The 15,840-nt window shown below is 36.5% G+C and overlaps 1 protein-coding gene across 8 annotated transcripts in view; it reads right to left on the reverse strand.

Moving 5' to 3' along the window:
• Positions 1-320: 320 nt before the first annotated feature.
• Positions 321-15,840, reverse strand: part of TRIML2 (tripartite motif family like 2) — a 61,419-nt gene continuing 45,899 nt past the window's right edge. For 2 of the 8 annotated variants that reach the window (XR_004282174.1, XR_004282172.1), the window contains 4 exons: positions 7,888-8,034; positions 4,241-4,385; positions 2,054-2,176; positions 321-834 (listed from right to left, as the gene is read on the reverse strand). Coding sequence is in view for 3 of the 8 variants with exons in the window: in XM_032328899.1 (XP_032184790.1) it covers positions 7,930-8,034 (105 nt within the window). In the remaining 5 variants the exon portion in view is untranslated. Of the gene's footprint in view, positions 835-2,053; positions 2,177-4,240; positions 4,386-7,756; positions 8,035-15,840 lie in introns of those variants that run through there. The other 6 variants (XM_032328900.1, XM_032328898.1, XR_004282173.1 and 3 more) reach the window with 5 other exon arrangements.

A 15,840-nucleotide genomic window follows, 5' to 3' on the forward strand; every position in this document is an offset into this window, starting at 1 on the left:
TACTTTAATGAATTAAGTATAATTAATATACATGTTAATATTAGCTGCAGGTGTACAACATAGTGATTCAACAATTCTATACATTACTCAGTGCTCAATGATAAGTATAGTCACCATCTGTCACAAAACATTACTAAATTATTACTGACTATATTCCCTATGCTGTACTTTTTTTTCATCTCCGTGACTTATTTTATAATGAAGAGTTTATATAAGTTAATCCCCTTGATTTGAATTTATTTTATTCCCTTTTTCTTTTTTTTTAAGATTTATTTATCTGAGAAAGAGAGAGCATGCACATGTGCATGCCCATGCCTGAGAGGAAGGGGAGGGGCACAGGGAGAGACTCTTCAAGCAGATCCCCCACTGAGCAAGGAGCCTGATGCAGGTTTCCACATGGGGCTGCCATCTCAGGACCGTGAGAGCATGACCTGAGTCAAAACCAAGAGTCAGACACTTAACAGGCTGAGCCACAGAGGCACCCCATTTTATTAACTTTTTCTAATATATTTCTGTCATCATTCATTTGGATGTTAAAATTGTCCCAAATTTCACAAGCAAGAGTGTTTTCAAGTTGACTCCTAACTCCTTGGTTTTTGAGCACACCTTTGTTTTCTGGCAAAGAGATATTTGTTTAAACCAAAACATAATAAATGACAAGTATTCCCATTTTTTTGTTATGCCTCTTAGGGTATCTTTTAATATAGAAGAATTCCCCCTCTTTGTTTTAAAATCATACTGACATATTGAAGAATCTGGTCTAGTAGCTGTAGTGTTCCATTTGTCTAGTTGTTTCCTCATGTATCATTTAACTTCCTTTATCACCTGTATTTTCTATAACATGAAAATGAGATGGAAAGATTTCATTAGTTATAGAGTAAACATTTTTGGCATTTTATAAGTTTTACTATACTTTATATTATATCACATTACAAGCCATATACTATTTAGTTGCCCTGCTATTAAATTTAATAGTCTCCCTACTATTAAATTGAGATGTTATTCCATCATGTGTGCACAATAAAATGTTTTACCACATTCACAGAACTTGTGTTATTTTTCATCCAAATGAGAGATTATTACCTAATTAGATTTTACTTATTCCAATAAATGTATTTAATAGCTTCTTGAGAATATACTTGTAAATAACAGAAAATTGCAAGGAGAGGAACACCTGGGTGGCTCAGTCGGTTAAGCGGTTAAGCGGCTGCCTTCTGCTCAGGTCATGATGCCAGGATCCTGGGATCCATGCCTGCATCTGGCTCCCTGCCCACTGGGGGGCCTGCTTCTTCCTCTCCCTCTGCTTGCTGCTATGCCTACTTGTGCTCTCTATCGCTCTGTCAAATAAATAGATAAAATCTTAAAAAGAAAAGAAAATTGCAAGGACAGGAAAATATCAACACTTTTTAAAAATTAGATTCTAAAATCAGAATTTTCCTTTGGTCTCACCAATTCAATGATTAGATATTCCACAGACCTTTGTCAAGTTCATAAATATAATGTAGAAGGATATTCAAGACAGGAATACTTATAGTTACAAAAATGTAAAAATAATCAAGGGTTCATCAAGAGGGGACTTGCTGAACTTAATGTGGAACATTTAGAGTAAAAATGCCAAGTAGCCGTTAAAGCCAATTAAGTAGTTCTCTTTGTAAGCATACAGAATGCTGGGCAAGATTTATTTAGTAAGGAAGGCAAGTTTCAGAACACTGTATATAGTGTAATTCCATTTATGTTTAAAAATTTTTAAATAACTGATTAAACAATTAGAGAATATCTGAAAACATACACAAGGAAATATTACAGGAACATGTTAAGTAATAACTTTGATAAGGTCAGACAAGGATTGTTTTTTTTTAAAAAAATATCCATTTTGAATAAAGATTTTTTAACTAATTTATTTATTTTCAGAAAAACAGTATTCATTATTTTTTCACCACACCCAGTGCTCCATGCAATCCGTGCCCTCTATAATACCCACCACCTGGTACCCCAAACCTCCCACCCACCCCCCCGCCACTTTGAATAAAGATTTATTGAGGTTAAGACTTACTCCTGAATCTTTAAATTTTTCCAGGTTACTTTTCAAGCATATACTGCATAAAGTCTCTATATCTAACACTTCTCAAATTTTTAAGAATAAAGGTCTGTCTTTTGCAGAATTCAGTATTATTCACTGTAAGAAAAGCAAATAAGTTGTATTGAGTTTATATCTAAGCGGGTCAACTTTAAGCATTCTCTGGCTAATCTATATAACCACAAATACGACTATGAAATTGAAGATCGACCAAAGATCCCTCTTGTTACAGAAAACCTAAAGCCCAGAAATCAGAAAACTTTATAGATCTGAAAACTTGGATTTCACAAAGATAAAAAAAATCACAATAATAACAACCATAGCAACTACTAGGAACAATTCTCCTGATAAATAGGAGAGTAAAGAAGCAGACTACTATAAAAATGACTGTACCTCCTCAGAGGAATAGTTTGTATTGAATGACCAACATCATCAACAACAAAAAATTAGTTAATTTAACTGATTTAGAAATTCAATTTAGTAGCACACCTCTGGTTAAATGAAGGTTCTGATTTTTAAAAAAATTATCTGCAGAGAGCATTCATACACACACACACACACACACACACACACACAATTTGTTGTTTGTTTTGTTTTGCTGATTTATTCTCTTTTTGAGATTCCCTAATTTAAGATTATACACACACGCATGCGCACACACACACACACACACACACACACACACACACACACGTACTGACTGACAGCTCTTCAATTTCAAGACACTATGCTTTCCGGTTTGTACATTCTGGTAAATGACATGTTCGGTTAGCCTGCAGGAACTACTAGTTCTTTGTGTTTCCCAGCAACAGTCTGTCCCCTTCTCTTTGGGAAGCACTTAATGAGCCATGTACTCCTGGAAGTGAAAAGAGAGCACACAAGGGCTCTGGTTCTGCTGACAGAGTAGTTTCCACCGGTCCTGCTCCTACGGCTTTTGGTTTTCACATTGTATTCACTTCACCTTTAATTATAGAAAGTGAGACTGGTTTCTTTGTTTCCTTTTGATTTTGGTCATCTTCCCCAAATTAACTTAAGGCTCTATATCTAACATAGAAAGCTAACATCCAGTCAAGTCAGAAATATGGGAGTAAGCTTTTTTTTTTCTTCTTACAGATAATCTTACATATATTTTTGAGATATTCAGCAAGACCTACACCTACATTCTAAGACTGCGGATTTAATTATATTGTTAAAAACAACAACAACAACAACAACAACTGAACAACTAGGTGATCTTTGGTCATCTTCAGATACAGCTAAAAAAGGATCTTCCTTGCTTGTAGATAAGATCCTTAAAGCTAGCAACAGACAAAACTGTACCCTTCTTTTATGTTATACCAGCTCAGTGGCATAGAGACCCAATGACCCCAAGCTGTCCAAGAACTGTGATGTTCAAGGACACTGTAATGGCTCAGGCCACCTCCCGGCACTTTCCCAAAGAAGTTTTGCTAAAGCATCTCTCCTCTCGGATTTCAGCACACAACCGGAAAGTGACCTCACGAACATTCCCTCCATCCATATTTATGTAAGTTCTCTGTGGTTTAATTTAATAGAATTCACCTCCCTATCCAATCTAATTTTAACACAAAAACAAATACATTTCTACTTCAAGTAAAGGAACGGTAATATGCCTATGCTTTGCTTATCTCCATGGGCTATTGCATTGTATTCTATCATAAGGAAGCTAGTCTTTTGGGGAATACACAGAAATTATAATAGAGCAATTAGACAGCTCAATAAAATAAAAAGGAATTTAATTCAATCAACTGAACAAGGAGAATAATCACATTAAATACAGTACTAGTGTATGGTGTGTGGAATATTATCCCAGTAATTACAAGCCTCTTGATACACCACAAAGCACATCAAGTTAAGATACTTCAACTTAGCTAACTGATTGGCAAGAAATGTATGAAACAAACATTCCCTCAGTCATTTCTAATTTGACCTCATAATAATCTATATTTCTACTTTACTTTCTTTCTGTCTTCCTTGGTAGCTTACTATTTAACTTCTAATATAATACCTTCTATTCTCAGAACATTTCCAAAGTGTGCCTTTCTAAAGCAAATACCTCAGGTGGCACAACTAGTGGCTGATTTTCCTTTATCCCCTCTTCACCCTGCACAATGATCCCATTAACTATGTTATCCTAAAACTCACCTCCCTGACTGCTTTGTCCCTCAAGGCCTTATTTTCTCTTTAATCCTTTTGTTGCCTCTCTCTCTTCAATGGCTTCTCTTGTAGGTTTTACCCCAAAAGATGTATCTTCTTTCTGTGGACTTGACCTTGGTCATCCCATAGTTACCTTGTATGCAAGTGAAATGCCAAGCAAATCTCAAACCCCCACCTGTCTGCCTCCCCTCGTCCTTTTTTCCCATTCTCAGCTATTTCTAATGGTGTCTTTTTTTTTTTCTAAGAATTTATTTTCTTATTTGACAGAAAGAGTATAAGCAGGGGGAACGGCAGGCAGCGGGAAAGGGAGGAGGAGAAGGAGGCTTCCTATGGAGCAGGGAGCCCGATGTGAGGCTCAATCCCAGGATCCCAAGATCAACACTTAACCAACTGAGCCGCCCAGGCGCACCTCAAATGATAAGTCTTGAAATCATCTGGAACTGAACATATCCCAAATGCAGCCCACACTTTATTCTCTCTCTCTCTCACTCTGGCATATTCTACCACAGACAAGAAGACTCAAATCTTTAGGATCACAGTTGAGATTTTGCCCTTGAAACCTCTAAACCCCCCTCTCTCTCAGCTCCTGCTTCACCTGCACCATTCCCTTTGTTTATTCAGGTTCATAAAACCTGTTGAAAAATCCACTGTGATAATCCTTGAATTCCTCCACTAAATTTGAGATTTTCATCCTTTAAGTCTAGTATCCAAACTCTAGCCTCCTTTATCTGAGCCCTAACTTCTTCACTTAACTTTAAGGTTTGGCTGTCTAAATTTTTTTTTTTTTGGAAGATTTTTTTTTTTTTAAGATTTTATTTATTTATTTGACAGAGAGAAATCACAAGTAGGCAGAAAGGCAGGCAGAGAGAGAGGAAGGGAAGCAGGCCCCCTGCTGAGCAGAGAGCCCGATGTGGGACTTGATCCCAGGACCCCGAGATCATGACCTGAGCTGAAGGCAGTGGCTCAACCCACTGAGCCACCCAGGCGCCCTGGCTTTCTAAATTTTTAAAAAATTTACAACAAAAATAATTTCAAATGCACAATTTTACTTGTATTTAAAATTGATGTAAGAAGTTTTTTTTTTTTTTAATGCTTGTGTTTCATTATAAAAACTAGCACAGTTTTTGTTTTTGTTTTTTCAAGACTGTATTTATTTATTTGACAGACATGGCAAAAGAGGGAACACAAGCCAGGGGAGTGGGAGAGGGAGAAGCAGGGTTCCCACCAAGCAGAGAGCCTAATGACGGGCTCGATTTCAGAGCCCTGGGATCATGACTGGAGCTGAAGGCAGACACTTAACAACTGAGCCACCCAGGTGCCCCTAGAAGAGTTTTGGATTTGAAAAAGAGCAAGGGCTAGGATGCCGGGGTGTGCAGTCAGTTAAGCCTCTAACTCTTAGCTTCAGCTCAGGTCACAGTCTCAGGGTGGTGAGATCAAGCCCTGAGTCAGGCTCTCTGCTCAGTGTGGAATCTGCCTAAGTTTCTCTTTCCCTCTCCCTCTGCCCATGCACGTATGCATGCTCTCTCTCACTCTCTCTCTCTCTAATAAATAAATCTTTGAAAAAGAGCAAGGGCTAGAACAATTATTTTATGTATGCACATAAACGAAAGAAAAAATAAGTGTTATTTATTCTAACCACCAGATTGGTCATATTTGTCCTATGAGCTTTAAATTTGTTTGTACTATGAACATGTACAATGTAAACTCCATAAGAGTACGTGCTTTATCTCCAGTGACTACCTAAGTGCCAGGCATTTGGTAGGTACTCAGTAAATATTTGCCGAGTCCAAAATTATAAACTGCAACAGCTACAAGCAGGTATAAAGTAATTTTCCCTTCCATCTCTCCAAATACTTAGTTTCTATCCCCAGAGGCAATTACCACTTTAGCATTTTCTTTTGTATTTTTTTGGAGGTATTGTTAAGTCCGATCAGCATGTCTGCATTTATGCAGACAGGCAGATATATGAGTTTTTGTGTGTATGTGTGAGTGTGTGTACACACCATAACTATCTTTTTTCTCAAATGGGAACAATCTATACAAATTTATCTTACCTTTTTAATTTATATATTTTAGGGGTCATTTCTTTTTGGAAAACTCTCTCATCTTTATAAAGATGACATAGTAGTCCTCAAATGAACATGTACTCAATTGATTTGATCAGTCTGTTATTGGGAGCATTTGGGCTACCAGGATTTTGTGATTTTTAAACAATTCTTGTAGGGATCTCATTGCTCCTATGTGCCAGTATACGGAGGATAATGTCCTAGAAGTAGAATTGCTACACCACCAGATTAAATGCATTTAAAATTCTCATTGATATTGGCAAATTTCCTTTCATAGACATACCAATTTATATTTCCACCAAAATGGTGTATAAGAGCACCATTTTCCTTCATAGTGGCCAAGACAAGACCATGAATTTTTTTTCTTCTTTTTTTTTTTAATGTTTCTATCATCTGAGTTTTTTATTGTTTTGTTTTTTTAATTCCAGTGTATGGGGCACCTAGGTGGTTCAGTTGGTTGAGCCTCTGCGGGGAGTCTACTTCTCCCTCTCCCTCTGCCTCTCGCCCTGCTTGTGGTCTCTTTTTCTCTGCCAAATAAATAAATAAAAATCTTTTTTAAAAAATCTGTTTTTTGGTTTGTCTCTCTCTTTTCCTTTCTTTGTTTTATTTCTTAAATTCCACATGTGATCAGAATCATACGGTGTTTGTCTTTCTCTGACTGGCTTATTTCACTTAACATTACACTCTCTAGATCCACCCATGTTGCAAATGGCAAGATTTCACTCTTATTTACGGCTAAGTAATATTCCTTTATCCACTCATCTAACAAGATCATCAGATTTTGAGATCATTTACACGTAAGAGTTAAAAAATGGTATCACATTATAACTTTCACATCCTTTTTAAATATAAATAAAATATGTTCTTTTTAAGAGTCCTTACCTTTTATAGACATCTATGGAAACACTTATGAATGTAATTGTATAACAGCTGAGATTTTCAGCAAAATAATGAGAAGAGGGGAAACAGATATGAGTATAGAAGAAACAAGATTATTCACAAAGGTGGTTGAAGGGTACAGGAAGATTGCTTATGTTTCCTTATCAATTTTTGTGTATGTCTGCAATTTGTCATAACAAAGTATTTTTAATGTGCATACAAATTTGATAAAATAATTGTCTTCTTTTTCCTGATACCAGAATAAAATTATGTGATGTTCAAATTCAAAAAAGAAAAAGAAACGTAAATAATATATAATATATGTTAATATGTTAACAGACATATCGAATCAATTATTCCCACATTTTAGGGGCACCTGGGTAGCTCAGTCAGTTAAGTGTCTGCTTTGGGCTCAGGTCATAATCCCAGGGTCCTGGGATAGAACCCCAGATTGGGCTCCCTGCTCAGCGGGGAGCCTGCCTCTCTCTCCCTCTGCTGCTCCCCCTGCTTGTGCTCTCTCACTCCCTCAAATAATAAATAAAATCTTTAAAACAAATTATTCTCACATTTTAAAGACATCTGTCTTTTCATTTCTATGAATTGCCAGGAATGCTATACATCATCAACGTTATTTTTACTGTTTTCTATTCTACTGCAATTTAAGTCGTTACCTTTTTCTCACTTTCCTACCTTACTGGCTTTGCATTTGCAATCCTCTTCCTGAAATGCTTGTTAGCAGCATTGCCTTATGTCTGAACTGGGAATCCTAATTCCGTATACATAGAGTATCTCCAGGTGGTGGTGCAACTTGTACCAGATTATTTCTAGGTAGACAAACTGGGTGAACGGAAACAGAGATTAGACTTCTCATTGCAATAACGTTCATACTTTTGGATTTTATACAATGCTTATATGTAACCTATACAGGAGCAAACGCACACATTAACACACACTTGTTAATAATTCCCATTCTTGTTTTTTAGGTATAGCTTAAGTGTAATTTTGAGCTGAAGGTTATTTATCTTTACTATAATTAACACTCAAAAAAACTAACTATATACGCATAATATATTCTTTGAATTCTGCCAACATGCCTAGCACATTCCTTAATCAATGTAGGTACTCAAAAACTGTTTAATTCATTTAGCAAACATTTATTGAGCTGCTGTTCTGGGAAAGTATCTTGGTAATCACTGGCAATAGGATTTATAGTCATAATCCTTGCCCTTAGAGATCCCAGTTAATGACGAAAATAAACACAGAGATAAATAACTTTAATAGGTGCAATTGAGACATGCAAAGAAAGAAAATACTAAACACGAAGCAATTATCTATCTCAGCAATTTCCAAAGACTGAGTCAAGTAGACCCTTCTCGTGATAATTTTAGTTGGTCACCAGAAACACTTTTTTATTAGATAATGATTTATTGCAAAATATATATTACAAAAACCCATAATTTGTGAAGATTAATCTGGTATGAGGTTACAGTAGACAGTTAATTTTAAGAAGTCAGTCACAGCAAAGAAAAATTAAGTAAATAAGAGTTTAGAGAGAACATAGCTCTTGCAACACTAGCGAAGCAGAGTTAAGGATGGTGTTTGACAAATGTTGATTGATCACTCGCCAGCCAGAAACATGCTGCATTCATAATGATGATCATAATTAAATATTAGAATATTTTCCTTTTTTGAAATAATAGTGCAGTTTACTGACCTGACCTTGTAAATTTTGGATTTGAGTGGGGAAAACAAATGCCAGGTTAATAATTGCCATTTATGAGAGATGCTATGAAAGAGGACTCCAAATGAGCATTTGTGGCAGAACAGTTAGGGGTGGGAGGTAAGGACAGAGAAGACTTCCTTCAGCATGTGATGTTAAATTTGGCTCTCAAGAATTAAATAGGGGTTCCTAGGCACTACACAAAGAAAGCTTCAGTGAAAGTTCCTAAGGAAGGGTATAAAGAAGTACAGTGTGCTTGGGTACAGGGAATTCTCCAATCCCACAAACAGTGACAGAAGAGTGCCTATGTTTCCACAGCCCTGCCAAGGGTAATTGTCAAAGTTTTGGATTTTTGTCGGTCTCATGGGTAAGAAATGGTATGTCAATAGAGTTAGGTTCCATTTCCCTTATTATGAATCTCTTTTCTTAAGTTTAAGAACTATTTACATTTCTTTCTCCAGAAACATATTATTGGCACATTTTTCTATTTAAGTAAATTCATCTTTTGTCTACAATGTGAAGTATGCATTTTCTAATTTGACACATACCTTTCATTTTTATTATTTTAATTTTTTAGTGATGAAGAAAGTTTCTATTATTTTTTAACCCAAATCAATCTGTATTTTATGTTGTTTTTGAGGTTAGTGTCATATTGAGGAGTGTTGTAAAATCCAAGATTACAACCTATTCTGTGTCTTCTTTTAGTACTTCATTTGATCAGTTTTCAAGTGTAAATACATGATCATTGGGATTTATTTTGGCACAAAGTGTGAGGTATGGATACCATTAGATCTTCCTTGAATTATTTCCACTTGTTGCAACACCATTTGTTGAAAAATCTATCTTTTCCCAATTGATTTGAATGTTGCCTGAATGCTGCCTTTATCCAATACCAGATTCTTGTAAGTATTTCAGTCCTTTACTGGATCCATTCTTTTTTCTTTCTTCTTCTTCTTTTTTTTCTTAATTTAAGGTTTTATTTATTTATTTGAGAGAGAGAGAGAGAGAGCAACAAGCAGGGTGAGGGAGAACAGTTAGGGGTGGGAGGGAGAACAGTTAGGGGCAGAGGGCGAAGCAGGTCCACCGAGTGGAGTGCCAGACACGGGACCTGATTCCGGGACTCGGGAATCACGACTTGAACCAAAGGCAGATGTTTAACTGACTGAGCTACCCAGGTATGAGTCTATATATTCCTGCACTAGTAATGCCATGATTTAATTACTACTGTTTATATTGTTTTGTTATCTTGTAGGGCATTCACGTGCATAGAGTATTCATCTGTTTTAGAATTTTTCCAGTTTTTCTTATTTAAAAAATTTTCTTACACATCTTAAAATTGGCTTTCTGCTTTTAATTAAAATGTGTACTGAGAATTAGATTGAAGGAAATGAGGGAAGGAGCCAGGAAACTATTTTAGGGAGAACATTCTAGGCCAAAGAGATACAGTGTATCAGGGCCTAGAGCAGAGTGTGTCTGATGCGTTGGAAGAATGTGGAGACTGGTATATTGCTGCAGCAGAGAGAATGAGTTGAGTAAAGATCAAAGACAAGATCAGAGAGGTCATGGTGGTTGGGGTATGGAATGTGAGGGATAAAGCCACACTGGTCCTTATAGATCATTATAAGGATTTGGGCTTCTAGTCTGAATAGGATGAAAAGTTCCTGGCAGATTTAGAACATACGACGCAGAGTAGAGCAGAGAAGTATCATATGCAAAATTTTTAAATTTTTGGTATCTGTTAAGTGTCCAGCCCATTCAATTCTAGGTATCCATCTGAAAGAGACGCAAACATACACAGGGAAAACAAGAAAAAGAAAAGGCAATCTACAAAGATATTTATTGCAGCATTGTTTGCTAGAGTGAAAATCTGACAACTGAAATAACACAATAGGGAAACAGTTATAAAAAACATTCCATACTATCGACACACTATAGAACACTAAGAACTAAGAAGCTGTTACATGCATGGAGTAGGTTTGAAAGCATGGAAAAAATAATGATAGAGCTATTATCTCAAGGGCAAAGTGGCATAATGAGGGGAGAGCAGGCTCATCTTCTGGAGATGCTCATGGATGTGTTTGTGGATGAAGGGATGTGACATCTGGGATCTGGCTTAGGCTCCTCCAACAGGCAGAAGCAGGTGTATGGATGAAATAAAACTAGCAGTGAGTGGGCACTTACTGAGGTTAAGTTGCTGGCATAAGAGGATTAATTTCATTTTTCTCTCTACTTTGAATATGTTTGGAAAATTCCATAAAAGTAAAAAAAAAAGAATTTAAAAAGAGTATCAGTTCATTAAGGATTAAAACGTCAGTGAAGAGGCACCTGGTGGCTCAGTTAAGCATCTGCCTTTGGCTCAGGTCATCAACCTGGAGACCCAGGATCAAGACCCCATCAGGCTTCCTGCTCAGCGGGGGAGTCAGCTTCTTCCTGCCCCTCTGCTGCTCCCCCCTGCCTGTGCTCTCTCCCTCACTCACTCTCACTCTCAAATAAATAAATAAAATCTTTAAAAAAAATAAATAAAACATCACTGAAACATAAAAGTCAAGAAATAATTCCATAAAAGCCTTGGCTGTTTTCTGTACATTTAAGGCAGGTTCTTATTAGGAAGATAGATTTGTAATAAGTGTTTGGATATAGGAGACAATCGATGTTATGAGAATTAAATGAGATGATACATGTAAATTGTTTAGCCCAGGATTTGCAATACATATAAATCCCGAAGATTTTCTGGAAGTCGCTTTTTTCACTCAAAATGTATCTCAGTAATCTTTTTCACCTATCTTTCCACCTACCTATCCATCTCCTGGGTAACAGTCACATGATGTTTATTTATTGGGCTCTTCCCCATTGACATTTTCCCCTCTTGTAACTACCTTACAATGAATGTCTTCTAACACGTTTGTGCACCTGTTCAATTATCGCCATGGGGTAAGCCCCAGAAGCAGACTTGCTGGATTTAAACCAATGCATTTAAATAGATTTTTCCACCTTACCCTATAAAGAGATTGTACTCAAATACATTATCTCCAAGTAATTATGAGAGAGTCTGTTTCCCCACAACCTTGGCAAGAGGTGCTATAAATATTTGTACATGTAAAAAAATAAAACATTGTCTTCTTAATGCCTGAATATGTATTCCAGCATTATTAGTGAGGGTAAATGTATATTTATGTGTCTATTTTTGTTTCTGTCATTGAAAAATACTTTTCCACCTTTTTTTGTTTTGTTTTACTTATTTTTCTATTGGATTCTTTGTCTTTATTGATTTGTTGGAGCTCTCTATATTACGATTATTAATACTTTGTCGTATGTGTTGGAAACTATTTTCCCTAGTTTGCCATTTGTTTTTATGTAGTTTTAAATATTTTAACCTTTATTTTATGGAATCCAGGATTTACGGCTTGCTTAGAAAAGCCTTCCTATTCCAAAATTATAAAGCTATTTTTTTTTCTGTAGTCTCTCACACTCTTGGATTAATTTGTTTGCATTTGTAGCTTTAATCCATCTGGACTTCATTACTGAGTTTGAGGTAAGGATACGCATTTTATTCCTAAATGCAGAGCCAACTGTTCTAGACTGCTTACTGAATAATTTATTGTTTATATCCAGCTGGGAGTGACCATCTCATTATTATTATTTTTTGGATACTATGTATCAGCTCTTTTCACACCTTTGTTATTCCACATACACTTTAGGACCATTTGTTGTGTTTCAAGAATATCCTGAAAGGACTACATTTGAAATTACTTTAGGTATTAGGTGAGAATTGCCATTTGTGCGGCATAGTGTGTTTTCCCTCTTCTAAGATATTTAGATAAACTTTCTCATTAACTTCTCCATAAGTCTTTCAGTTCTTGTTAATTCCTATATATTGTATCATTTTGAGGGTTCTTTATATTTATATACATATATGTATATACATATACATATATATATATTTAATTTTATCTATTTATTTCAGAGAGAGAGAGCGAGCGACAGAGAGCATAGGTGGGGAGGAGAGGGAAAAACAGGAGCCTGATGTTGGACTCATCCCAGGACCCTGGGATGACCCAAGCAGAAGGTAGATGCTCATCTGAATGAGCCATCCAGGCACCCCTTGAGGGTTTGTTTCCTTTCAATGATATTATTTTTGCCTTACATTATTTTAGATATTGCTACATTATTTTACATATTGCTAATGTTACACCTATAACATACAATGGATCTTTGCATGTGTGCGTACAGACACACACACACACACACGTAAATGAGTTTAATAATAGAGTGCTAAGGGGCACCTGGGTGGCTCAGTGGGTTAAAGTCTCTGCCTTTGGCTCGGGTCATGATCCCAGGGTCCCGGGATCGAGCCCCGCGTCAGGCTTTCTGCTCGTCGGGGAGCCTGCTTCCTCCTCTCTCTCTGCCTGCTTCTCTGCCTGCTTGTGATCTCCATCTGTCAAATAAATAAATAAAATCTTTAAAAAAAATAATAGAGTCCTAAGATGTGCGATGGATATGAACCTACGAACCTTTGGGTGCATCATGCTATTTCCACATGTTTCAGGATTCTGTGGTCCAACACTTACCCTCCTAGATAAGTGAAATCAATGCATGTGTCCACCAAAAAAATGTGTATACAAACATTTATAGCGGTTTTTTTCACAAGAGGTAAAAATCAGAAACAATCCAAAATGTCTACCACTAGGAGAATAGATAAATTGTGATTTGTTTATGCTGTGGGGTATTACACAGCAAACCAACAATAATAAAATAACTACTGATACAAAAAACAGCATGGAAAAATCTCATGAACAATATGCCATCATTCTACTTTGTGAAGTCCGGGAAGCAGCAAACTAATCTTGTAATAAAACTCAGGACACTGGATACTTTGGGAGAGGTTAGGTATTGTCTAGGAAGGTGGGCCAATGACCTTGGGGTATAACGGAAATTTTTTTACTCTAAAAGTAACTCATTGAATCACTGGTACATAAATGTGTAAAAGATAATTGAGTTACATGCTTAAGGTTTGTTCAGTGTACTCAACATAAATTTTACCTACATTTTTTAAAAGTAGGCTTCCTAATAGAGTTGTGCCTATCCAGTCAGTAAAATAAAAATCAAACTGGGAAAAAAAAAAAAAAAAAAAGAAAGAGAAAATAGTTGTCTGACCTGCCTCAAAAATCCGCTCTTGACCATAAGACTCATTCTAAGCCCCTATGCTTCGGTCTGCTTTATCTGGATAGCCCCCAATATTTGATGCAGCGTGTTCCTGGAGGATCTTTCCTCCTACACCTGCTGCTCCTTATGTGTCCTATATTTCTCTTCGTGACATTTCTATCTCCTAGTCTCCCAAGCTAAAAGTTACAGCATCATGTTTTACGCCCTATAATAACTGAACATCATCTCATATAAATCTCTTTTCCCCTTTTTACTAACACTACCTTCGAATGGACTAAAAAATAGCCTTCTGATGGGATATTCCCCACACAATCTCTGGTCCTAGTGTAGTTTGCAAAATGTTCTCAGTTTAATTTTCTAAAACGGTGCTCTCTGTGTTGAAGGAAGTATTCTATAGCTGTACCATCTAATGTGTTAGCCACAAGCCACAAGTACTGGGCACTTGAAATGTGGCCAGTTTGGCTGGAAAACTAAATTATTAATTTAATTTCACTTCAATTAATTTAACCATAAAGAGCCAAATGTGGCTAGTGTCCAGTGGGTTGGACAGTGCAGTTCTGAAGGCACTGCTCCACAGATGGGATTAGATGTTACACCTTCGCTGACTCTGGACCTGAGTAGTTCCTGAACCAATATCAGTTCAATTATCCCTCATAGTCAAAAACAAACAAGTCATTCAGCCTAATAGACTTCTCTAAGCTGGGTTTGTTCTTCTAACATGGCTGCAGTCATCGAGGAGGAATGCTTTTTAATTCAAGAGCTCTTCTCAGGGACACCTGGGTGGCTCAGTTGGTTAAGCGTATACCTTTGGCTCAGGTCATGATCCCGGGATTCTGGGATTGAGCCCCTCATCTGGCTCCTTGGTAAGCCAGAGCCTGCTTCTCCCTCTGCCTGCCACTCCCACTGCTGTGCTCTCTCTCTCTGACAAAAAAAATAAATCTTAAAAATTAAAAAAAAAAAAGAGCTCTTCTCACCAGTGACCATAAATGCTAGATTATTTTTAAGTTGTCTGACTCTGTTCTACAGGTGACCCAAAGGTTTCTACTTACCACCCCCATTTAAAAAGCATTTTATTGCAGCCTCCAATCCAAATGACAGATACTATGTGTGACTGAAGCCAGGCTATATTGTCTATTACATATACAGACAAGCAGAAATTATAAACTTAATTGGATCCAATCAAAACTTGGGTGATTCATTTATGGTATACCAATAGGATATTACTATACAGCTATTAAAATGATTTAGATTTGTACTGACACAGAAAGATATTTATATCAAATTATAATATAAAATCAGCAGGATATCAAATACTAAACATCCCAATCCTAATTTATTTTTAATATGAAAATATGTAGACATTGACAGAGGAATAAATTGAAAGGAAATACATTAAAATGTTAACAGCAGTAGTTTATCTCCAGGTGGTAGAATTTGTAGTCAATCAAAATTTTCTATGCTAATTGATATTAACACTCTTTAAAAATGAAAACAGCATATTCAAATCCAGCAGCATATTTCCAGACCAGATGTAATTTCTGAGTTAGTAACCATTATCTGCAAAATCCATACATCGCTGCAATAATAGGCAAACAGAAATCCCAAGGTTAGCTTTTTAAATTATTCAACAATAGGTCTCTACTGATGGAGATTCTGGAAAAGACTCCATATATGTCCCCAAACAATGTCAAGTGTAATTCTACGGTGGGAGCAGTATTCTAATAAATGTTTACCAATTCCCAAAATTGGAAGTGTCTATC

The sequence above is a fragment of the Mustela erminea genome, chromosome 21 (assembly GCF_009829155.1).
Source record: "Mustela erminea isolate mMusErm1 chromosome 21, mMusErm1.Pri, whole genome shotgun sequence".
Lineage (NCBI taxonomy): Eukaryota > Metazoa > Chordata > Mammalia > Carnivora > Mustelidae > Mustela > Mustela erminea.